This window comes from Eschrichtius robustus, chromosome 2, assembly GCF_028021215.1.
Source record: "Eschrichtius robustus isolate mEscRob2 chromosome 2, mEscRob2.pri, whole genome shotgun sequence".
Lineage (NCBI taxonomy): Eukaryota > Metazoa > Chordata > Mammalia > Artiodactyla > Eschrichtiidae > Eschrichtius > Eschrichtius robustus.
Genome location: NC_090825.1, coordinates 147,216,440 through 147,242,330, shown reverse-complemented (window position 1 = coordinate 147,242,330; position 25,891 = coordinate 147,216,440). Strand labels below are relative to the sequence as shown.

Below are 25,891 nucleotides of genomic sequence, written 5' to 3'. Positions count from 1 at the left end.
CAAGTACCCCGCGGATTCCAGTTTCCTCTTGGTTCCTCACCCCATCATGTATGAGCACCCTTTGTACGTGTGGGTGGGGGAAGGAGTTGTGGGGACTGTAAAAGTGGGAAAAAAGAGGAGGTACCTGGGACGGGGAGGTGTGAGGGGTCCCCACGGAGTTCCTTGCCCTTGGCCAGCACCGACCTTTAACAAAGGTGGACGTTCTCGTTGTTGACAGCATTCTGGGAGGGTTTTCAAGCCTGTCAGTGAATTCTGAGACAGTGCGTGGGATCTGGTACTTGGGCTTCTACTCAGATTCAGTTTTTAGATTTTTCTTTTTCCCTGGGTGTTTTTCTTCAAAAAGTTTTCATGGAAAGAAAAAGCTTGACCCCTTGCCCTTCTGGCTTCTGCCGTTTGGTAGGACTGTGACCCTGTCACTCTCCTCCCATGAGGCATTCTTGCTGCCAGGACTCGGGCTCGCTGCTGGCTTTAACCTGCTTCACGGTGGAGCCAGGCAAAGTGTAGGCTTGCGCTTGCTTCCGGTTCCCAGAGCTAGCTGCGGGGGTTTTGTTACTTAATTAATCAGTATATATTTTTAGAGCTCCTACTGTTTGTCACCCCTGTATTAGGCAGTGATGAGCAAATCATACACAGACCCTGTCCTCAGATTTGCCATTGTTGTAAGAGGCTGTCAGTACGGAAAGAGTTGCATGTTACATGGTCATAAGAAGTTTGAGAACGTACTACATTTTTATCAGAGGGGGAAAAGGGGGAAGATGGTCTTTTCCACTTGTAAAGAGAGAAGCAAGTTCTTTTAGGATGGCATCCTAGGGAAGTGGTTGTGTGGGCCTGGAGTCAAGAGACCCGAGTTTGAATCCCGACTCTGAACTCAGGCAAGCTGCTTAAACCCACGGAGCCTCTGTCTCCTCTGTGAAAGCAGATAATGACAGGATCACTCATGAAGCTGTTCTGGATAGAGACTAAATGACAGAATGCAGGCCAGGCACCTGGCACCTGGTAAGCACTTACTGCATGGTGGCCCTTTCGGTTATTCTTACCATTATCATTATTATCAGTTTCCAAAGTAAGGTCTAGAGATTCTTGCTGGTGGGGACCGGTGAAGGGTTTTGCTTCATGGTACCCCCCCCACCCCCGCCAGGTGTCCCACGATTCCATGTCCTGCCATTGTCTACTCCACAGTCCGAAGACCTTTGATCACAAAGGTCACCTGTGTGAGGGCTGCTGGTGAAGCCCAGCAGGGAGGGGTACGCCCTTGGATTGGTGGTTAGGATGCACCAGCAGGGGTGAAGGACAAAAGTGGGAATGAGTAGGACCCCCAGGTGAGCAGGCTCTGAACTACCCACAGATGCATTAGCCAGCCCAGTGCTGCATCAGAGAAATCCACACGTGGATGCTGGAGAAGAAGACCATACACAGACCCACGTGGACTTGACTTTAATCAGTTCAGAGCAAGGAAGGGTTCACCCTGTCCATCTCCCTGTGATCCACTGAATGTGAGAAAGCCAGTCGTGATGTGATCTCAGGCATAGAAAACATACAAAAATAACAGAGGGTAAAACTTGAGATGCCTCATGGGACCTCTTTCATGGTTACAGCAATTGTTATGAAATATCATACTAATGACCTTCCAGCATTTAGGAGGTATGCATGTAGGAAAAATCATTATTAGTAAGCTAGTTGAATGGGGACGTATTTATTCTTCATTGTTGTTTCAAGTAATTAACTAAATCTAGTACTGTGTGTGTCTACATATAGAAACAGAATAAATGTATAATAAGTGTGTTCTATGAGAATGGAATTGATGGTCTGCTCCTCAGTCCCCATGCACACAGTACACTTAACATCCACGAGAAACTCAGTAGACAATTGTAACTTACTTCTTAGATCATCTAAATTTGAAAACAAATTCAATCAGTCTTGAAGGAAATCTTTCCAGAACTCTTTGTTTTCCTGCCTTCCTAGGCAAAACTCATTAAACATAATTTAACTATTTCTTAAATCGTCTGGATCTCTATAACATCACAGAGTTACATTCCTGGAAGGACCCTAGAAGTTTTAGCTAAAGGCCAGATAATTTTTTCTGATGAGAAAATGGGGAACAAGTCCAGGGACTGTTCCAAAGATGTGCAGTTGGACCAGAAAGCAGGATTTCTGACATGTAGTAGAAAGCCTCTCTTTATAGACCTCAGCCAGAGTGGCGCTGGTACATCCCTGTCCTCAGGGGTTGCTTATGAGCAGGTCCAGGTGTCCCTTTGCTAAGTAGCTCCATGTGACTCTACTCTGAATGTTCTTTTGCTTTCTCCCTCCATTGTCAGTGGTATAAGACTTCTTACTGTTTTCAGTGTCTTTAGCAGAAACCTCCAGACCCTCTTCTAAACTGCTGTTTCTCATCTTCCGTCCTGGAAAGCCGCATCATCAAGCTTGAAAAGCACACTTCTAAGCTAATGCATCCTTTCAATTGTACGATGCCTCGAATGGGGCTGTCAGAGGCGTTTTGACGAACACCTGACTGGTGCTGAATTATGGTTATGTACCATATATCCAAGGGAGCCCTTGGAAATGGAAGGTGAAGTGGCACAAATGAGATTTTTGAGATATTTTATGAGGACTTCTAACACAGTGATTCTCAACCAGGGACTCTTGTGCTCACCAGGGGACATTTGGCACTGTCTAGAAACACGTTTGTTGTCACAACTGGGGAGAGGGTGCTGCGGCATCTAGTGGGTAGGGGCAGCGATGCTATTAACATCCTGCATAGTGCCGTAGGACATCCCTCGCAACAAAGAATTATCTGCTCCCAAAGTCAATAGGGTCAAGGTTGAGAAACCCTAATCCAAGACCATTAAAGCTAAAGAACAAAGGGGCCGAATTCAGATTACAAACCTAAAACCATGAAAGAAAACACCCAAGAACTGGAAGAAGAGACAATAAAGAATAGCTGGTAGGATTTTGGGGTCAGGTGATAGTGTATGTTTAACTTTAGGAGAGGCCGCCAAACTTTCCCAAAGGAGTCTGTATTATTTTACGTCTCCAAGACAATGTGTGAGAGTTCCAGTTGCTCCGCATCCTCACCTGTACTTGGTATTATCAGTTTTATTTTTTCTATTTTAGCCATTCTGATAGGAAGCGGTAGCTCATTGTGGCTTTTTATTTGCATTTCATTAGTGACTAAAGTTGAGTATCTTTTCCTGTGCTTTTTTGCTATCTATATATCTTTTTTGGTGAGGTACCTGTTTAAACCTATTACCCATTTATTTAACTGGGTGATTTGTTTTTTTATTACTGAATTGTGACAGTTGTTTTTACATTCTCAATACAAGTACTTTGTCAGTTATATATTTTGCAGATGTTTGCTCCCAGTCCGTGGCTTGTGTTTTGATTCTCCTAACAGTGTCTTGCATAGAGCAGAAGCAGTTAATTTTGGTGAAGTCCAGCTTATCATTTTTTCTTAGGGATTGTGCTTTCGGTGGCTTATCTAAGAAATCTTTGCATAACACAAGGTCACATGTTTTAATTATTATTTATTTATTTATTTATTTATTTTTGGCTGTGTTGGGTCTTCATTTCTGTGCGAGGGCTTCCTCTAGTTGTGGCAAGCTGGGGCCACTCTTCATCGCGGTGCGCGGGCCTCTCACTATCGCGGCCTCTCTAGTTGCGGAGCACGGGCTCCAGACGCGCAGGCTCAGTAGTTGTGGCTCACGGGCCTAGTTGCTCCGTGGCATGTGGGATCTTCCCAGACCAGGGCTCGAACCCATGTCCCCTGCATTAGCAGGCAGATTCTCAACCACTGCGCCACCAGGGAAGCCTGGTCTGGTGGGTTTTTTACCTTGCTCCTTCATCTGCTGCACATTTCTCTGTCTTCTCACTTTGCCTAACTTGCTGTGTTTGGGGTCTCCTTTTCACAGGCTGCAGGTTCATAGTTCCCATTGTTTTTGGTGTCTGCCCCCAGTGGGTAAGGTTGGTTCAGTGGCTTGTGTAGGCTTCCTGGTGGAGGGGACTGGTGCCTGTGTTCTGGTGGGTGGGGCTGGATCTTGTCTTTCTGGTGGGCAGGGCTGCATTTGGTGGTGTGTTTTGGGGTGTCTGTGAACTTAGCATGATTTTAGGCAGCCTCTCTGCTAATGCGTGGAATTGTGTTCCTGTCTTGCTAGTTGTTTGGCATGGGCCGTCCAGCACTGGAGTTTTCTGGCCATTGGGTGGAGCTGGGTGTTAGCATTGAGATGGAGATCTCTGGGAGAGCTCTCGTCGATTGATATTACATGGGGCCAGGAGGTCTCTGGTGGTCCAATGTCCTGAACTCATCTCGTCCACCTCAGAGGCTCAGGCCTGACACCAGGCCAGTGCACCAAGACCCTGACAGCCACATGGCTCAGAAGAAAGGGTAGAAAAAAAGAAAGAAAAAAATTTTTTTAATAAAAAAATAAAAAATAAATAATAAAATAATTAAAATTAAAAAATAAAAAATAATCAAAATTTAAAAATTTAAAAGTACTAAAAAAAGAAAAGAAAAAGAAGAGAGCAACCAAACCAATAAACAAATCCAGCAATGATAACAAGCGCTAAAAACTATACTAAGATAAACATAAAAATCACAAGTCAGTTGCAGACAGCAAACCCCAAGTCTACGGTTGCTCCCAAAGTCCACCGCCTCAATTTTGGGATGATTCGTTGTCTATTCAGGTATTCCAGAGATGCAGGGTACCTCAAGTTGATTGTGGGGATTTAATCCGCTGCTCCTGAGGCTGCTGGGAGAGATTTCCCCTTCTCTTCTTTGTTGGCACAGCTCCTGGGATTCAGCTTTGGTTTTGGCCCCGCCTCTGCGTGTAGGTTGCCCTCAGGCGTCTGTTCCCACCCAGACAGGATGGGGTTAAAGCAACGGCTTATTAGGGTACTCTGGCTCATTCATGCCAGTGGGGGGGAGAGGAAGGGGTACAGTAGTTATAATGGGAATGCGGGGCGAGCCTTTGGCGGCAGAGGCTGGCGTGACATTGCAACAGCCTGAGGCGTGCCATGTGTTCTCCTGGGGAAGTTGTCCCTGGATCACGGGACCCTGGCAGTGGCGGGCTGCACAGGCTCGCGGGGGTGGGGTGGGGGGTGGGCATGTGGATAGTGACCTGTGCTTGCACACAGGATTCTTGGTGGCTGCAGCAGCAGCGTTAGTGTTTCACACCTGTCTCTGGTGTCCTAGCTGATAGCTGTGGCTCGCGCCCATCTCTGGAGCTCGTTTAGGCATTGCTCTGCCTTCTGTGGGCAGACGGGGAAGGAATCCCCTCTCCTCGGGCACCCCGAAACAATGGTCTTTTGCCTCTTAGGCAGGTCCAGAGTTTTTCCTGGACTCCCTCCCAGCTAGCTGTGTTGCACTAGCCCCCTTCAGGCTGTGTTCATGCAGCCAACCCCAGTCCTCTTCCTGGGACCAGACCACCGAAGCCTGAGCCTCAGCTCCCAGCCCCCACCTGCCCCAGCGGGTGAGCAGACAAGCCTCTCAGGCTGGTGAGTGCTGGTCGGCACCGATCCTCTGTGCAGGAATCTCTCCACTTTGCCCTCTGCACCCCTGTTGCTGCGCTCTCCTCCGGGGCTCCAAAGCTTCCCCCCCGCCCCCCCACCCCATCTCCGCCCATGAAGGGGCTTCCTAGTGTGTGGAAACTTTTCCTCCTTCACAGCTCCCTCCCAGAGGTGCAGGTCCTGTCCCTATTCTTTTGTCTTTCTTTTTTCTTTTGCCCTACCCAGGTATGTGGGGATTTTCTTCCCTTTTGGGAAGTCTGAGGTCTTCTGCCAGCCTTCAGTAGGTGTTCTGTAGGAGTTGTTCCACATTTAGATGTATTTTTGTTGTGTTTGTGCATAGGAAGGTGATCTCCACAGCTTACTCCTCTGCCATCTTGAAGGTCCCCCTTAATGTCAATTTCTAATGTCAGTGCTAGAGTATAGAAAATATTGGTATATTGATCTTGTATATTGACCTCACTAAACTCACTTACCAGTTCTACTACTTTTTAAAAAATAGATTTCTTGGGATTTTCTACATAGACAATAATGTCTGCAAACAGAGTTTTATTTCTTCCTTTTTAATCTATATGCTTTTTGTTTCTTTTTCTTGCTTTATCATGCTGGCAAGGACCTCTAGTGGGATGCTGAATAGGAATAGTAGAGTGGACATCCTTGCCTTGTTTCCAGTCTTAAGAGGAAAACATTTAGTATTTCATAGTTAAGTATGATGTTATAGCATTAGGGTTTTTTTGTAGATGCCCTCTTTCAGATTAAGGAAGTTCCCTTCTATTCCTAGTTTGCTAATAGATTTTGTCATAAATGGATGTTGCATTTTGTCAGATGTTTTTCCTATATCAATTGATGTGATCATATAGTTTTTCTTCTTTATTGATATTGTGAATTACATTGCTTTGTCTTCAAATATTGAATGAGCTTTACATTCCTGGGATAAAGTCCACTTGGTCATTATGTAGTTTACTTTTTATATATTACTAGATTGAATTTGCTAATATTTTGATGAGGACTTTTGAGTCTATGTTTATGAAAAGGATTTGGTTGGTGGTTTTCTTGTAATGTCACTCTGGTTTTAGTTATCTATTTCTTCTTGAATGAGCTTTGGTAGTTTCTTTCAAGGAATTTGTCTGTTTCACCTAAGTGGCTGAATTTATTGACATCAAGCTGTTCATAGAATTCCTTTAGTATCCTTTTTAATGACTGTAGGATCTGTAGTGATTTCTCTTTCACCCTTCATACTGGTAATTTGTGTTGTAGTACCCTCTTCCTCTCCCTCCTCCTTTTCCTTCTCCACTTCCTCCTTCTTCTCTGTCAATCTGACTAAAGGTTTATTAATTTTATTGACTTTTGCCTGATTCTTTGGCCAGAAACACAATGTTTCTTACAGTTTTAGCCACTGCATCACTGTCTAGGACAGGGGCAAAGCCAGGAGACCAAAAAAAAAAAAAAAATCCCAGGAAACTCACCCCCGGTACCAGCCCCTTCTATAAGTTTTGACTCCCTTTCATAGCCACCTGATTTTGTTTGAGTCCTCAGTTAGTTGCTTTTTGTATTTTATCCAGAGTTTTTCACTGTGATCAGCAGGAATGAGAGGCTGCATTGGCTTACCTCACCATGCCAGAAGTAGAACTCTCCTGGAATGCTCTTTTTTGATCATGGACAGTATGGAAAAATCCTTCACTACCTGCTCCTAAGAGCCCTGTCAGTGAGTGCATGTTTTGGGGTGTCAGGTCACTGTGAAGGTATGGGTTACTCAGAGAAAACTGTTTGAGGAACTCTAGCTTCCTTATAGTGAAGTGTCATGAATCTCTTCTTCTTCTGTCATAAAAAACAGAAAGCCAGTTCCAGCTGGCTTGAGAATACTATTAGTTCACCATCTGCCCACCTGGCATCTTTTGGTCTCAAATACATCAAACCCAGAACTCCTGTCTCTGACCAGGAGGGCAGAAGTGTCACCAGGAATCCTTCATCTCTTAACATTGCTTCCATGCATTGATTCTGTCTCAGGCAGACCCCTCCAGGGTGGTCCACCATGGCCTACATCCTCCCAGCTCAGCAACCCCAAAGGACAGAGAGTGGCTTTCCCCAATAATTCCAGCACCCATCCTGAAGCTCTCACTAGCCCAGCGAAGATCACACGCTCATCTCTGAACCAATCCCAGATGCCAAGGCATGGAATATGCTGATTGACAGCTTGGATCATATGCCCAGCCTAGAGTCAGATGGGGCTGGGGGCATCAGCCACACCTGAACCTCAGAGACTGAGCAGGGGCTACCTAATGCATGCATTCTCAACCGGGGTGATATCACCCCCAAGGAGTTAAAAACATCTTAGATATTATAATGATCTAACAGATTGACAGTATATCTGTGGGATTAAAATTTCATGGTGTTGGGTAATTAGGGAAAAAATGTCTAAAAGGGCTTTTGAGGGGGCAACAATTTAAAAAGAGGTTGAGAAACACTGTCCTAAAGGAAACTGAGGTGCTGTCATCAGAAGGGGGATGGATACCAAACAGCAAAAACAGCATCTGTCTGCTCTGAAGGAGTCTGGAAACTGGAGCCAGCAGCAGACAGGTGGCCAGTAGGTGCCATCTGTCAGCGGAGTGGGGAGCAGAGTCGGGGCTAGTGCCTAGAAAGCTGAGCCTCATCTTCAGTCTCCCTGGCCCAGGAGTTCTGGGATTGAAGGCTTATTCAATATGAAGTGTGGAGGTACCCTGACCCAGCCATTCTCTGCTGTCTCTGGTGCAGGTGAAGAATGAGGTGGAGAAGCTCCCCAGGCAGCAGCGGAAGGAGAGCATGAAGCAGAAGATGGAAGAGCACGCACAGAAGAAGCAGCTTCTCGTGAGTCCTCGCCCCTCAGCTGGGGAGTGGAGGGGTTGGGGAGTCTCAGGTTTGAGTCCCTGAATGGTGACCAGAGCTCTTCTCTGTCTATGCCCATGCCCTGCCCTTTGAATACTCACCTATCTCTCATTCTGAGTAAATCAGACCATCCTGATTATCATCCCTGTTATCATCTCCCCCATGCAGCCTTCCTTGATTGCCCTTGCTCCAGCTGGAAGTGAGCTCTCCCATCTCTAGGAGATACCACAGATCTTTACAGCCACCGCTCCCAAAGCCTTTAGCGCTTCCTGCCTTGTTTTATAGCTGTTTGTACATCACATCTCCTTGACCAACCCAGTACATCCCTCTGCCCACTTGACATCTTTTGGAGTCTCAAAGACACCAAACCCAGATCTCCCTGACCTGGTCCTGTTCTCGTGTTCTGAGGGGACACCGTCCTCCACTGTGTTGTCAGGCCAGAAGCCTTGTCATTCCTGACACCTCTTTTCCCTGCAATCCTTCATCACCTCTTGAAGCTTGGTTTTTGTTTTTTTTTAATCTCCAAACTCTCTCTGGATCCATCAACTTGTCAACATCTCTGTGACTCCCTAGCCATTCTTGTCTTTTGCCTGGACTACTGCAGTAGCCTCCCAGCTAGTTTCCCTCCAGTTCTTGCAGTTCTTTCTCTCATACCAGTTGTTGTGATCAATACGAATTCCAAATCTGATCATGGCACCCTTCCCCAACAGCCCTGGGCCTTTAAAAACCTTCAGTGGCTCCCACTTTGTCCATAAGATCAGATCAGCGTTCTCACATGCTTTCAAGGCCCTATAGGTCTGGTTCTTGTCAGCCTCTCCCAGCTACACTCAGTCCCCTCTACCCCAGCCTCAGTAGCCTTCTTTTCACTTCACGCTCTCATTTTGTCCCACTTCCTCTGCCCCCAAATGCAAAGAAAATTAGAGTCTACAATTACAAATGTTTTGTATATTATCTGGTTTAGCATTCATGGCTTACCAGGATAGGTGCTGTTTGTTTTCCCCTTTACAGAGGAAAAAGCTAAGGCTCACGGAGGTGACACTGCACAGTTAACAGTGGGGTCCAAGGCCTCAAGCTGAGTCTGACTCCAGGACACCATCATACTTTCCTCCAACCTGTCCCTTGACAGGCTGATTAGAAAAAGAATGCAGGGCTAGGGAGGGTTGGGGAGACAGGCCCTAGTCCCCACAGAGGGAGAGCAGACTGGCCCTTTTAGGAGGCCACTCTGGCAGTTGCATCAAGAGCTTCAAAAATGTACACATCCTTTGGCCTAGATTTTCTGCTTCTAGGACTAATCTTGAAGACGAATCATCACAGAGGTTAAAGGACATTTAGCTACCAGGATGTGAAGAGCAGCAGTATCTAAAATAAAGAAAACCTGTAAACAACTATTATATATATTGGGTAGATAAGTTGGGTATAGCTAGCTATACCATGAAATGTTTTCAGCCATTAAAACTTAGTTTTGATAGAAGATTATTACATTATGACATGGAAAGGTCTTTTTGATAATGTTTAAAAGTTGTGGTAAAATAGACATAACATAAAATTTGCTATCATCTTACCCATTTTTTTTTTTTTAATATATATTTATTTATTTATTTTATTTTTGGCTGCGTTGGGTCTTCGTTGCTGAGTGTGGGCTTTCTCCAGTTGTGGCGAGCGGGGGCTACTCTTCATTGTGGTGCATGGGCTTCTCATTGCAGTGGCTTCTCTTGTTGCGGAGCATGGGCTGTAGGCGCGCTGGCTTCAGTAGTTGTGGCACACGGGCGCAGTAGTTGTGGTTCGTGGGCTCTAGAGCGCAGGCTCAGTAGTTGTGGCGCATGGACTTAGTTGCTCAGCGGCATGTGGGATCATCCCAGACCAGGGCTCGAACCCGTGTCCCCTGCATTGGCAGGCGGATTCTTAACCACTGCGCCACCAGGGAAGTCCATCTTACCCATTTTTAAGTGTGCAGTTCAGTGATACTAAGTACATTCACATCACTGTGAGTACCATCACCATGATGCATCTCCACAGCTCTTCATCTTGCAAAACAGAAACTCTGTACCCATTAAGCAGTAATTCCCCATGACACCCTGCCTTCAGTCCCTGGCAACCACCATTCTACTCTCTGTCTCTACTAATTTGACCTCATATGAGTGGAATCATACAGTGTTTGTCCCTTTGTGTCTGGCTTATTTCACTTACCTTGTCCTCGAGATTCATTCGTGTTGTAGCATATGTAAGAATTTCCTTCCTTTTAAAGGCTGAATAATATTTCATTGTATGTATATACCACATTGTGTTTATGCACTCATCTGTTTATGGACACTTGAGTGGTCTCCAATCCCTTGGCTGTTGTGAATAATGCTGCCATGAATATGGGTGTACAAATATTTCTTCAAGTCTTTTAAAATAATTTTTGTGAAACAACAACAGATGTAAATACATTTATATAGGTACACCAAAACCAGTTGCTAGCATTGAGTGGTAAGATTAGTGCAAATTTTTAGTTTCTTAACATGTTTCCTAAAAATTTTATTTAAAAGAAAATTTTTAATTTATTATATTTTTATTGAAGTATAGTTGATTTACAATGTTGTGTTAGTTTTGGTTGTACAGTGCAGTGATTTAGTGATATATATATATATATATATATATATATATATATTCTTTTTCAGATTCTTTTCCCTTATAGGTTTTTTTGTTTGGTTGATTTTGGGTTTTTTTGGCTGTGCCCGACGCGCAGCTTGCGGGATCTTAGTTCCCTGACCACGGATCGAACCTGGGCCCTCAGCAGTGAAAGCTCCAAGTCCTAACCACTGGACCACCAGGGAATTCCCCCTTATAGGTTATTACAAAATATTGAGTATAGTTCCCTGTGCTATACAGTAGGTCCTTGTCGGTTATCTACTTCATGTACGGTAGCTAACACTTTTAAATTTAAATTTCAGTTTTTTACTCTTTATTAAGGAAAATTAAAAACATAGGCAGAAACAGGTATAATAGTATAATGAATCCCCATATACCCATCACCTGATCTCAGTAATTATCAACTCCTGTCCACTCACTGCCCCACTCTACTGTATTATTTTGAATCAAATCCCAGACATCGTATCATGTCACCTGTTAATATCTCAATATGTATCTCTAAAAAAAATAACCACAATACCATAAACACGCCTAAAATTTTAAATACTTAATAGGACCGGGACTTCCTCGCCAAGCAGAAGGAGGACCTGGAGTTGGCGATGAAGAGGATCACGGCTGACAACAGGCGGGAGATCTGTGACAAGGAGCGCGAGTGCCTCACTAGGAAGCAGGAGCTCCTTCGAGGTGGGTGCCCGAGAGCGGGGTGTGCTTGTTGGCCCAGACTCTCCATGAACGTACATCCCAGCCCCGGGCAAGGAAGAGCTGCTAGGTCTTCTCCACCCTAAGACCAAACATCAGCCTTTATGGTAAAACATGAGGAAAATCCCCACTGAAGTCAGGACCGAGGCAGAGATACCGGTTAGCAACAACACTATCTGACATTATTGTGGGTGTCAAGGAAAGGAGAAAAAAAAAAAAGGAAGCAATGTAGAGTGGGTGGAAATTGCACGTGAGTGAGCTGGGTTAACGGGGGTCAGGGGGCCGTACTGAGAGCCGCTCCTAGCAGCCATCACGTATTGAGCAACTCCTCTGCCGAGCCACGTGCCTTAATCTTACACCTTAGTCACACTGCATCGTATCCGTAACCCTGCACGGCAGGCCCTACTGTTCTCCCCATTTTTATAGATGAGGAAATTGAGGCTTGGAGACTGACTCTTCTTTGGCCTGGGGTGCACAGTTAATGAGTGGTAGAGTGGGCCTTGGATGCAGACCTTATCTTGAAGCCAAGCTCTCAACTACCCTTGTGTGGTGGCGCTTTGGCAGGTTTGCATGCTGGCGAGTCCCTCCCAGCATTAGACTCTCCAGAGACAACAGTGTGAGCCACCACCCAGAGGGAGGAGGGCGGGGGATATCCTGGGGAAGAAGGGGATCAGAGAGGGGGCTTATGTATCTGGATGCTGTCACTCAGCAGGGGGAGCTCAGCTGAGGCGGCTCTGGGGTAGAGAGCTCTGGAGGGTGCAGGGCTTGGGGTCTGTATATAGCCCCCAGGCTATCTAATTTATGGCTAGCAGATGTTGGGTACAATTTTATGGGGTATGCAAAGCAAGCAGGCTCCAAATGGCTAGAAGTCTGTTGTTTGAACTGCACTTAAAACAACTGGATGGGTGAAAATTAGAGTTTGGTGCCTGTGGGCTTTGGAGCTAATGGTCCCTGTCTGTTGTAAAGATGTAAACATAGGACTAATATACGAGTGCTGTCTCTGGCTCATTATTATAACAGGGGCCACAGCCAGGACTCTGATGGCCAGGGCAGTTAAACAGTATAAACCACTCAGTACTTGATGTGGGACAAGAAAAAGGGGGTCCTTGGTATTCCGACTTTCTGAAGAGAGCCACGGATGTTTCAGAAAAGCCCTTGTTTCCTTTTCTTATCATGTGATGGTCTGTAAGAACCATCCTACCTGTGGGACTGGGGTTCTGATTTTGGTTTGGAAGCCAAATCACTGTTCTGATGTTCTGTGGATAGATGCTGGCTTTCATGGAACAGGAGTGCAGTGAAATAAACAACTTCGCAGTGGGCTGAGCATGACCAGCTGTATCTTGCAGGGCGTGAGGTTCTCCATCTGACACCAGCTCCCTGCCCTGTCCTGAGCACAGGGTCGGTTAATAGACTTCCAGTGATAAAATGCCAGATAACTGTTTCAGTAATGCATGTATGGGACATGAAGGGTCTCACCTATTTTTCAAAGGAGGAAATAGTGACAAGAGGCTGTCTTCTTCATGGGGTTTCCACGTGAGCCCTTCCTATTGGCCCATTAGGAAAGCAGAGGTGCAACGTAGATTGAACATAAAAGTATCTTCCAAGGACATTTTCCCTCCGCGGTATGGTTGTGCACATTTGGCAGAGATGGAAGGTGAGGACTGGAGAGGCTTTTGTGTTCATCTCAAATCCCAGTGATGCAGCTGGGTTTTAGCCTCTGGTTTCTCTGGCTCCTGACTCCAGGCGCTTCCTGCTGTACCATGCTGCTGGGTGCTGTCATCCCTGCAAGTTTCTAGGAGTTGGCTCAGCCCACATAGTCTAGGGACGTGGCACAGTTACCAGCCAGTGTGAGGAGACCTGGCTCGGGGCAGTGGAGGGGAGGGCCTGGCGGGGCTCTGGCCATCTGCACCTCACCGGGTGACATGTCCTCCGCAGACCGGGAGGCGGCGCTGTGGGAGACAGAGGAGCATCACCTGCAGGAGAGGCACCAGCTGGTGAAGCAGCAGCTCAAGGACCAGTACTTCCTCCAGCGGCACGAGCTGGTGCGCAAGCACGAGAAGGTGAGGCTCCTAGTCAGCTTGGGTTCAGGGGCTGCCACTGGGAGACCCGTGAGGCTGCCCCTCAGTGGGGCATCACTTGCTCCTGAGAGCAGCCAAGTTGGCCACAGTGAGGCTTGAGAGGTTCTTGGGTGATGTCCTGCCTCAGGACAGGGGCTAGGAATTGGGGAAACTGTGCAGGGAAGCAGATGGCCCAAGCAGCTCCCTCACTGACTCTGACACCTGATGTACATGTCTCTCTTACTTTTTTCCTCTTTTCCTTTTTTTGGTACTGCCTTTCTTTCCATTTTCATTTTATATCTCTTTCCCATGCATTCCCTCAGAATACTTCTTCTTTTTTAATTGAAGTATAGTTGCTTTACAATGTTGTGCTAATTTCTGTAGTACAGCAAAGTGACTCAGTTATATGCATACATACATTCTTTTTAAAATATTCTTTTCCATTATGGTTTGTCCCAGGAGATTGGACACAGTTCCCTGTGCTGTACAGTAGGACCTTGATGTTTATCCATTCTAAATGTAATAGTTTGTATCTACTAATCCCAAACCCCCAGTTCATCCCTCTCCCTCCCCACCTGGCCTTGGCAACCACAAGTCTGATCTCTATGTCCGTGAGTCTGTTTCTGTTTTGTAGATAGGTCCATTTGTGCCATATTTTAGATTCCACATGTAAGTGATATCATTTGGTATTTGTCTCTTTCTGACTTACTTCACTTCGTATGACCATCTCTAGTTGCATCCATGTTGCTGCAAATGGCATTATTTTGTTCTTTTTTATGGCTGAGTATTATTCCATTGTGTATATGTACCACATCTTCTTTGTCCAGTCATCCATTTATAAACAGGTTGCGTCCATGTCTTGGCTATTGTGAATAGTGCTGCTATGATCATAGGGGTGCATGTATCTTTTTGAATTATAGTTTTGTCCGGGTATATGCCCAGGAGTGGGATTGCTGGATCATATGGTAACTCTTATTTTTAGTTTTCTGAGGAACCTCCCATACTGTTTTCCATAGTGGCTGCACCAACTTACATTCCCACCAACACTGTAGGAGGGTTCCCTTTTCTCCACACCCTCACCAGCATTTGTTATGTGTAGACTTTTTAATGATGGCCATTCTGACCAATGTGAGGTGGTACCTCATTGTAGTTTTAATTGCATTTCTCTAATAATTAGTGATGTTGAGCATCTTTTCACGTGCCCACTGGCCATCTGTATGTCTTCTTTGGATAAATGTCTATTAAGGTCTTCTGCCCATTTTTCGATTGGGTTGCTTGGGGGTTTTTTTTTGATAAGTCGTATGAGCTGTTTGTATATTTTGGAGATTAAGAAGGCATTTAGAAGGTAAGAAGGTAAGGTTATTAACGGTAATTTTTAAAGTGAGAAGAGAAAATGTTATTTAAGAGTAGTAGTAAAATGACACGAGCCTTGCTCTGCTGAGCATTCTGGACCACGCAGGTCCTGGGCTCCTGAGTTGCGTGTGGCAGCCTTGGCATCTGACCACACCCGCGTGCGTGGAACGCAGCTGACCTTGGCCCCCGCTGGGTGTCCCCCTCAGGAGTGCGAGCAGATGCAGCGCTACAACCAGCGCATGATGGAGCAGCTGAAGGTGCGGCAGCAGCAGGAAAAGGCGCGGCTGCCCAAGATTCAGAGGAGTGAGGGCAAGACGCGCATGGCCATGTACAAGAAGAGCCTCCACATCAACGGGGCGGGCAGTGCCGCTGAGCAGCGTGAGAAGATCAAGCAGGTGGGGGGCCGGGGGTGCACTGGAGTGGGGCCAGATCCAGGTTTGGTGCGGCCTGAATCGTCTATGGTTGGGGGAGTATAGAATATAAGATGCAGCACGGGGTCTTGGAAGGAGGAATGGAAAGGAAGCCAGAAGTCACAGCCCGGAAGCCTAAAAGCCTCACGTTGACTCCCCCTCTGGTGGACAGGGGAGGAGGCTTGGCGTTGCTTTCTCATGCGCGTTCCCTGTCACACTCAGGGTGTCTATCCTGCAGCTGCTTCTGCTGGCAAACTCCTTCCTCTCCTCTACTGAGACCCTGCTCACAAGTCACCCATGTGGCTCGGGGACAGAGTTGGTGGCCGTGGGCTCCTGTGATTCCTGCTTACTACATACGCTGTCCTAGCATGTCCCAGTGTCCTCGCCAATCTGGGGACTCCTTGAGGGCAGGGGCTGGGTCTCAGCTCAGGGGGGAGGACTTCAGATGGGGGGGCACAGCCTGAGTGGTGCAGGGCACTGTGGCTCTGTACAAACCAGACCCTCAGATGGGGTCTCCCTGGGACAGGGCTGAGCTGGGTCCCCAGCCAGGCCCGTGGCCCGCTGAGGCGCCTCACTTGTTCTCTGTTGCAGTTCTCCCAGCAGGAGGAGAAGAGGCAGAAGTCAGAGCGGCTGCAGCAGCAGCAAAAACATGAGAGCCAGATGCGGGACATGGCGGCACAGTGCGAGAGCAACATGGGCGAGCTGCAGCAGCTGCAGGTACTGCCCTTCTGCTCCGCCCCTGCTTGCCTCACCGCCCCCGAGGCAGTCAGCTCCCTGGGGGCCCAAAGACCCTACAAACGGGGAAGGTGTCTGAAGCTCAGGGTGGAATGGTTTCCATCCTGCCGTTCTGTGTGATGTTGGCCAAATCACATCACCCTCCCAGGCCATAGTTTCCACATTCGTAAAATAGGCAGGGGGTAAGGATGATAATTCCTATTTTGCAGAACTGGAGTGAGGCTTTGTAAATGAGATGACAAGAGCTGAGCTGAACATGCCATGCCCGGGGCCTGGCAGTGGGCGTGCTGCTGGATTTCTCGGTCACCACTGTGTCTTGGGAAAAGGTGTCCCAAGTACCCTAATACCAAAACCAGACGTTACAAGGAGGAAAACTACAGACCTGTATCTATCTCTCATGAACACAGATGCAGAAATCCCCAATGAAACGTTGGCAAATAGAATTTAAAAATGTATAAAAAGTAGTATACACCATGACCAGGTGGGATTTATCCCAGGGCTCGTGCAATATATGAAAATGAGTTAATGTAATCCATGACATCAACAGGCTAAAGAAGAAACATCACATGATCGTATCATCAACAGATACAGAAAAAGTACTTGATAGAAGCTGACCCCTGCTCATGATAAACACTCTCAGTAAACTAGGAATAGAGGGGAACTTCCTCAACTTGATAAAGGGTATCTATAAAAACCTACAGCTACCTACCATCATCCTTAATGGTAAGAAGCTCAAAGCTTTCCCACTGAAGTCAGGAAAAGGTATCCTGATATTGACAAGCCCCTTTGTGACCTCTTTCCCTGGGGAGATCCTTGACCTTTTGTTCGCCTCACAAAAGGTTTGCCTCACCCTAAGGGTCCCCGGCCGGGAGCTGGTACTTGGAGCCCCCTTGTGGTGGAGCGAGGCATTGCCAATACCTGACAGATGGGCTGACACAAACCTCTGTGACCTCAGGAAATTCTCTAGGCTATTGGATCCATCTGGCAATTTCTGGAAAGGCAGGGAGGTGTGGAGGAAACATTGCAGGTATTGAAGCCTGTCAGGTAGGGGCTCTGCTGCTTGTTGCTGTGTGAATTTTAGCCAGGCCACTCACCTTCTGTATCTATGTTACCAACCCTGCCTCGTGGGTTTACTGTGAGGATGAACTGAGAAAACCCGTAAAGAGTGCTGGGAGCCCAGCTATGGGCAGGCCAGAGGTACTCAGGGCTGCTGTAAGTATTAGTCCCAACCAAGGCAATTTCTATATTCCCAGAACCCTTGAGCTTGAAACCCCAAATAAAATCCCCAAGGGGTTCTACTCTTCCAGTCCAGTAGGGTTGAGGTATATGGATAAAGGCACTTTCCCCCTGCTTATACACTCCTTATAAACCACAAGATTCCCTGTGAGGAATCAATAGGGAACTGTCACTTTTGCCTATGAGAGATCCCAGGGTAAGTTTTGTGAGGCAGGTAACTTACCTCAGCGAGAGAACAGTGAGGTTGGTTGGCAAGCCTCAGCCAGGTCCACGGCCCTTACCCCTGTCACAAATCTCTCCTGGAGAAATGGTATGTGATGCAGAAAATTATATAATTTATATAAATACAACATATTTATACACACAGATTATCTTAGCTCACACTGCCATAACAAAATACCACAGACTGGGTGGCTTAAACAACAGAAGTTTATTTTCTTACAGTTTTGGAGCCTGGAAATCCAAGATCAGCTTTGCCAGCATGGCTGGGTTCTGGTGAAGTCTCTCTCTCTGGCTTGCGGACGGATGCCTTCTTGCTGTGTCCTCACATGGCAGAGAGAGAGAGGAGAGAAAAGGAGAGGGGGAGAGAGGGAGATGGGGAGAGGGAGAAAAGGAGGGAAGGAGACAGGGAGGGAGCACTCTAGCATGTGAGCTCTCTGGTCTCTTCTTATAAGGGCACTAATCCCGCCATGAGGGCCCTACCCTCTTGACCTCATCTAAACCTGTTTATCTCCTAAAGGCCCCATATCTCCAAATACCATCACATTGGGCATTAGGGCTTCAACATATGAATTTTGGGGAGACACAATTCAGTACATAGCACAGATGTTTAACACAATGCTATTTGTAACAGCGAAGATTAAGAGCAACCTAAGTGGCCAAAAATAGGGAAATGTTTAAATCAATTAAACCATACTGTGGGATATTTTGTAGGAATTAAAATGATGATTATAAAAATGTTAATTCTTTGTAGAAATGTAGAAATGTTTACATTATAATGTTAAGAGGAGAGGGAGGCAGGTTTCAGAATTGTGTATACAGGGTGAGCTAAACAACGCACAGGACAGAGCCTGACAGGAAATATATCTAAAATTCTGTGGTGGTTACCTCTGTGTGGTGGGATTAGGGCATAGGTTTATTGTTATTAGTTTTATACATTCATGTTGAAAAATTCAAACAATGCAGAAAGCCCAAAGTAGAAAGTTGCAAAATTGCTGCAGATTCCACTACTCAGTAAGAATTATTAATGTTAATATTCTGGAATAGTCTTCCAGGCATCTTTTGGTGCATGTGTGTTTACATGTAGAGCGTTTTGTATAAATGGAGTTTATAATCAAGGAGAAGTAATAAATGAATGATGCTGGTACCTTCATGGTATATCTCAGCCCTCTGTGCTTCTTACCTGTACTTCCTGGAATATGTTGCAGAATGAAAAGTGTCACCTCCTGGTAGAGCATGAAACCCAGAAGCTGAAGGCCCTGGACGAAAGCCATAACCAGAACCTAAAGGAATGGCGGGACAAGCTTCGGCCACGCAAAAAGGTAACCCTGTCTGGGCTGGTGGGCTCAGTGGTGGGCTCTGCTTCGTGTTGTGCCATCGGTATCTGCCTGGGGTATGGATATAGACACAGATATGGATAAGGTACAGATTTATGGATTTATTTGAAGGAACTGGCTCACCCAATTGTTGGGACTGTTAAGCCTGAAATCTGCAGGGCAGACTGCAGGCTGGAGAGCCAGGGAAGAGTTGATGTTGCAGCGCTGAGCCCCAGGGCAGTGTGGAGGCCCAATCCCTCTTTCTTTAGCGGGACCTCAGTCTTTCCTCTTAAGGCCTGCAACTGATTGAGTGAGGCCCAACCACATTTTGGAGGGTAAACTGCTTTATTCAGTCTACTGAGTTAAATGTTAATCACATCTAAAAAATTCCTTCTCAGTGACATCTAGTGTTTGACCAAATAACTGGTTACCATGGCTTTGCCAGGTTGACAAATAAATTAACCATCACAGGGCCTCAGTGTGGTCATTTGTAAAGTGAAGATAATATTGTATAGTGTTAGGCAGAAAGCCACCAGCCCACAGTATAGGCCAAGGACGTACTCATGTCCTTCCACTCTCCTAAACTCTCTGAGGAGAGAGCTGCCCTAATTACCCTTGATCATGTGTCCTGAGCCCTGAGGTTTGTTCTGCCGTCGTACTTGAGCTTTGCTTGCTGTAACTGTGATCTGCCCAGGAGGCAGTTGCCCACCTCAGCCATATAACGGCCTTGGGAGTCCTTGAATAGAGGCTTCCCTCCCTGTGCTAATGGAGCTTTCTAGCTGGAAGCTGGCCAGGGTCCCAGACCTTCCTGTAATAGGCCCACACTTATCCGTAACCACGCACGGTCCGCTAGGACTTTTGATACTTGACACTCAAATCAATAATACTCCTGCTGACGCAGGCTGATCTGGCATCAGGAAATAGATGTTCACCTGGTTCTCTTACCTAGGGCTTCTGTACCCTTGGCACATCCTGAGAGTCTGAAAATGAATCATCATCTTGCCTCTAGCAACTGCCCAGATTGCTTCTTGGGGGTGCCTGGGCTTAGGGGAGGTGCCGCAAGTGTGTATTTGGAGAGCTGGCATTGGATTTTGCTGGTGTGGGCTGCCTCTTCCCAGAATTCTTTGTAGAATCATCCTATCCTTAGTCACCTGGGTTGCTGCTGGAACACTGACCCAGAGGTGATGATTTGCATCCTGGAATAAACGTTCTTTTACACTCTTGCATTTCAGTCAGCAGCTTTGAGCTGCTGCCCATGTATGTGGGGGCAGGGGAGATGACTGTACATTGTGGAATATTTTTAGACAAATTCAGATTTCTTTCTTTCAGTAAGTATAGAATATCTAGTAAGGTCAATAAGGTGTTGCTTGGGTCATAGTTGACACAGAATGTGGCCTCAGACAAGTCTTCCCTCCTGAACCTTGCTTTTTGGGGCCATAAGATGAAGATAACATTTCTTCCCTTAAAACAGGTGTTAGTAAACTATTGCCCATGGGCCAAATCTGACCCACCACCTGTATTTGTAAATAAAGTTTTATTGGAACACAGCCATGCTCATTCATTTACATATCGCCTCTGGCTGATTTTACAACAAACAGCATTTGAGTAGTTGCAACAGAGACCTTGAGGTTTGCAAAGCCAAAAATATTTACCATCTGGCCCTTTACAGAAAAAAGACTGCTGACTCCTGCCGTAGGTTATATAGAGGTAAAATAGAGTAGTGCTTAAGAGCATAGGCTTTGAAGGAAGACAGACGTGGGAGAAAGTCCTAGCTCCGCCATTACTAGCTGTGAGACCCTGAGCAAGTTACTAAACCCCTCTGTGCTCAAAAACGTGGTAGCTATTATAATAAAATTGGTATTCCTATAGCAGAAGTTACAAACTGATGGCCCACAGGCTGAAATTGGCTTAGAGACATTAGGTATGGCCAACATACAGCAATTCCAAAAAATTTTTTAAGTTGCCAGTCTTTTAAGTATAAGGAAATTTTACATAAAAATCTAAATTTCCAGTATCTTTTGAATATGGATATCTTACAACAGACTGGAAAAATTGGCATTGTGATTCAGTGTCCCTTCCCCATTTTTCCTTAGAGGTAGAGCTCACTAGAATTTAGTACTGTTGAAGGAATGAGAGCTTAAGGGGGTATCTAGTAATTAAGTTGTTTGTTGAGACTATTTTAGGGCATCAAATAATAGTTTTAAAGAGAGACATAATAGAATGCTGGTCAAGTCCTGTGAAAGTGGTTACTTCTATAGTGAAAGTAAGTAATAAAGAAGCCACATTTACTGAGTAACTCATGTGTGCCTGGCTTTGCAGATGGTGGTGCACAGTGTTTCAGAGCTTGAACTCTGAAGTCAGACCCATCTTGGCTCTGCTCCCAGCTAGCTGAATGACCTTGGGCAAGTGACCTAAGCTCTCTGAGTCTCAGTTTCTCCATCGTTAAGATGGGGATAGTGGTATCTATCTCATAGGGTGAAGATTAAATAAGATGTAATGCACTTAGCATAGTGCCTGACATGTAGGAAGTACTAAGTAATTATAGCCCATTAGTTTTTAATTTAATCTTTGCAGTAGCCTGGCCAGGCAGGTAGTGATACTGCCATTTTACACGAGAGGAAACAGGCTTGGAGAGGAAAGGTAGCATGCAGAGGCCCACCCAGCTGGTAATGGAGCTGAATCCTATTTGACTGTAAAGCCCCTGCTCTTTCCTCTGCACTCTGCTTCCTTTCTTAATTGAATAATTATTTATTTTTGGAGAACCCTCAAGAAATTTTTCTGGTAGGACACAATTTAGCTAGATAAACTTGCATGTGCCCAAGGGAAGCTCCTGCAGTGCTTGTCGTCTAGATGCTCCCCTTGCAGTTATCTGATGTGCTTTTACAATGTAGAGAACCCCTGTCCCACCACAGACGTTCAGAATTAGAATCTCAGGGGGGTGGCATGACTGCACGTATATTTTGAAAAGAAGTCCCCTGATTCTGCAGGACGGTGCCCTGGTTAGGAATACCATGTAACTCGGACATCTCTGTTTCCTCTGCTGTTAAACCTCTTGCTCCATTTTCTACCTCAGGTTTTTCTCCATTCTTTTGGTTGTTTTCCTGCCAGCTGATCTGCATCTGCTTCTCCCTCACATGCCATCTAGATTGGCATTTCCCCAAAGCAGAGCCCTTGGTCCATAGGAAACTCCTGTGCGGCTGTGGCACGAGGAAGGAGGAGGTGGTACCTACCTTCTGGGTGATGGGCGCTGGGACAGGAGCGAGGGAAGACCAAGTTACCTGAGCACTGAGGCCTGGGAGGGGAACTTCCAGAGAAGGCCACTTCAGTGGGGGTCCTGTGGTTGGGGGAGACTTGTGTCCTAAGGGATCCAAATGAGCTCCGTCTGCCCTCTGTCCTAGGCTCTGGAAGAAGAGCTGAACCAGAAGAAGCGAGAGCAGGAGATGTTCTTCAAAATGAACGAGGAGGCAGAGTGCCTGAGCCCCACCACCCCAAACAAGGCCACCAGGTTCTTCCCCTACAGCTCTGTGGATGCTTCGTAACAGCCACCCGGGGCTGTGGCTGGCAGGCCGGCGGGCCTCGGGGCCCTCCCATTCTCTGTGAACAAGCAACTCAGGAGCCCCTTCCCTCTTGCTTCCGTGCCAGCTCGAATCCAGCCCCTTGCCTTGTGCCACCCCAGCTGTGCCTGACAGACCCACCCGGCATTTCTGACTTCTCGCTCGTCGTGGAGGGCGAGGTTTTACGATGTGCTGCCTGATCCTAACGTGCATTCCATTTGAGCCCCAGGTTCCTTTGAGCTGTCAGCGATTTGGGCAGTTGGGGGGGCCAGGGACCAGGAGGAATAGGTGTTCTGTGGCTTCGAGGCCCCTCCTGTTTGCCAAAACACCAGCTCTGCTGTCTGTGGGCACAAAGTGCTACTGCTGAAGTCACCGTGGGCGCGCCCTATTGTGATTGTCGGTGGCTTTTCAGCCATTCCCTGCAGTGTCAGACCAAGAACCATGGCTTCTAACAGCCATTTTGGTCCCCAGTGGAGCCTGGTCTGTAGCCAGCTGCTCAGGGGGTGCCCTCCTTCCTCCAGTTCCCCCAACCTGCTTTCTTCTTGAGACAGCGTCTACAGCGCTGGGATGGGGAGAGGCTGAACGCTTCACCCTGATCGCAAGTGTTTCATGCCAGCTTGTACTACCCCTTCCTGCACACACACGCCTACACACACGCACGCACACACACACCCACCCACCCCTTGGCCCCCTGGGCCTCTTGTGCCAGGTGGATTGGAACATGTTCGCTGCCTGAGCCCGTGCCACTGAACACATGAGGGGAGCCGTTGGGCGTGCTGGGGGTTGGCACCAGAGGCACAGGCTGAACCGCCAGCCTGCGATTCCTTTTGGCCCCGCACGGGATCCTGTGTTCAGGGATACATTCCTCATCCCACAAGACTTTCCCACCCCAGTCATTCTGTCTCACACTTGCCCATCCTGTCTGCAGGTGATACGGGAAGGCTGCTTCCCTCTGCTCTGTGTCCCTCCTAGTTCAGAGTCCAGCCTTACACTTCAGACAGAGGCTGGCAGTCACTGGAACTTCTGTTCAGGGAGAAATGCAGTGCTTCCTGCCCCCAGGAACCTGGCAAAAGCAAAGCTTCTGTATCTCAGATGGAATGCTGGGCCTTTGGATGACTCAGCTGGCCTCCCACAGATTCTGATCCCCACAGGCTGCAGAGCGTAGATAACCCAGTAAAAGCAAATGCTCAACCCAGCATTCGGTTTATTTACAAAGAAAACTTTTTTTCGCCTTTATGTCTAACTTGAAAAAATATAAATGAATGGCTTCCTTAGGAAAATACCTGCTTTAAAAAAACAAAACGGAAAACTGAAGGTGATTTTGAGGAATCAAATGGGTGTATTGAGTCTGGGTACTATTTTGGTGGTGATGGGGTGGTTGACACACCCTGGGAGGACTTCCTCTTTCTTCACTCCTATAGGTAAGGGTTCAGTGCTTTGTCTTTCTAAAGCAATTCCCTGGAGTTTTCTGGGCACTGGCTGTAAATGGATCTTGGGAAAGTAGGGTAACCATTCAATAGGAAAAGGGACTTGGGGTTCCAAAGACTTACATATGCAGTAAAGATGCACTGGGGGCCATGGGAAGGCACTGGTCCACTTCGGTTAGTGAGCACTCAGCTTGCCTGATTCAGTATTTGACCCAGAAGGGACAATTTTCAGGTCTCACACAAATGAGACAAGTGAAACAATTATCCCCTTTGATTGCCTTTGGTGCACACGTGCTGGGAAAACGTGAACTAACAGTGTAACTACAGAACACAGACCCAGTTCCACCAGGCGAGGCCAGCACTGGCGAATGGTCAGGTGATGGCCAGTGGCAGGGCTGACCTGTGCTTTATTTACAGTACTGCCTTTTGTAGCCTGGGGTGTGAGAATGAGTATTAGGTGAAATGCCAGGTTCATGGTGTAGGTGAAAGTCTTTGATCATTTCCTTCTTTGGTTTGTCGTTCACATTGGAATCTCATTCAGGGAGCTGCTGCTTCCTGCTCAGTGCTGCCCTAGGCTTAACACCTCCCCTGTCCTTTCTGGATGGGGTCTGGTTGGGTCTCCCAGTCTCACAATTGAGCCAGCGTGCGATGCCCAACATTGAGAAGGCCCATGCAGTATTCTTTGTGTTCTGTGCTAATGTTTTCTCTGGAAGGGACAGACGGAACTGTTTCTCATTTACAGTCAATTTTTAGCAGAGTAAATAGAACTAACTTATATTTTCCCCTTTATGAAGAATAGAAGTTATTTTTATGTAGTTTCCAAACTTTATATAAAAAACTTTTGTTAAATGTTCTCTGCAAAGTTAACTGCGAGAGTGTAAATATGCTTCTAATAAAATAACAAGGTGAGAAACTCTTTGCATTTGGGTTTGTTCTCTTGGATTGGGGTGGGAAAAGCAGGGCGGACTTAACCAAGAAAGGGTTTCCTATCGTCTGAGTACACTGGTGCCTCCCAGGTTGTACAGCAGGTCAGACGTTGGGGTTTCTGTTCTGAAAGAAGTTACGCTTGGCTTTGTGTGTGTTTTCTCTACAGACGTTTATATCATTCTCATTTAACAGTGAACATTTGACCCCAGGAGTTTTTTACATGTTAACTTACTGAATCCTTTCAACAACCCACGAGGAAGACATTGTCATTCTCGTTTTATAGATGAGGAAACATGCTGGGTAAGGGGAGAGTCAGGCGAAAGCTCAGAGCACTGGTAAGTGCTGATAAAGTGCCTGTGGCTTCAAAGTTTGAACTGCACTGTCTCCTCCACAGCTCCTCTCCTGCCAACTGCGCCCATTACATTCAGCAAGAGGCACACACACTTAACCACCAGCATCTCTGCCATGTTCAAAAGTGTTGGCCATGGGCTTCCTTGGTGGCGCAGAGGTTAAGAATCCACCTGCCAATGCAGCAGGGGACACGGGTTCGAGCCCTGGTCCGGGAAGATCCCACATGCCGTGGAGCAAGTAAGCCCGTGCACCACAACTACTGAGCCTGTGCTCTAGAGCCCGTGAGCCACAACTGCTGAGCCCACCTGCCACAACTACTGAAGCCCGCGTGCCTAGGGCCCGTGCTCCGCAACAAGAGAAGCCACCGCAATGAGAAGCCTGCGCACCGCAACGAAGAGTAGCCCCTGCTCGCCCCAACTGGAGAAAGCCCGCGTGCAGCAATAAAGACCCAACGCAGCCAAAAAAAAAGTGTCAGCCATGCCTCTAAAACCTCATCCAGGGGTTCTTAACCTGGAGTCCATGGACCCCCCTCAAACACACACAAGGGATCCATGGGTAGAATTCAGGGTATCTTTGTACCTGGATGGGAAATATTTGGTCTTTAGTTTCACTAACCTC

The 25,891-nt window shown here is 46.8% G+C and overlaps 1 protein-coding gene across 1 annotated transcript in view; it reads left to right on the top strand.

Annotated features, from left to right (window-relative positions):
* Positions 1-24,891, top strand: part of STK10 (serine/threonine kinase 10) — a 116,427-nt gene extending 91,536 nt beyond the window's left edge. Inside the window, exons 13-19 of the mRNA XM_068536358.1 lie at positions 8,248-8,340; positions 11,544-11,673; positions 13,624-13,748; positions 15,305-15,493; positions 16,100-16,225; positions 18,907-19,020; positions 22,413-24,891. Of these exons, the coding sequence (XP_068392459.1) occupies positions 8,248-8,340; positions 11,544-11,673; positions 13,624-13,748; positions 15,305-15,493; positions 16,100-16,225; positions 18,907-19,020; positions 22,413-22,553 (918 nt within the window). The 3' untranslated portion in view covers positions 22,554-24,891. The remainder of the gene's footprint in view (positions 1-8,247; positions 8,341-11,543; positions 11,674-13,623; positions 13,749-15,304; positions 15,494-16,099; positions 16,226-18,906; positions 19,021-22,412) is intronic.
* The last annotated feature ends 1,000 nt before the right edge of the window (positions 24,892-25,891 follow it).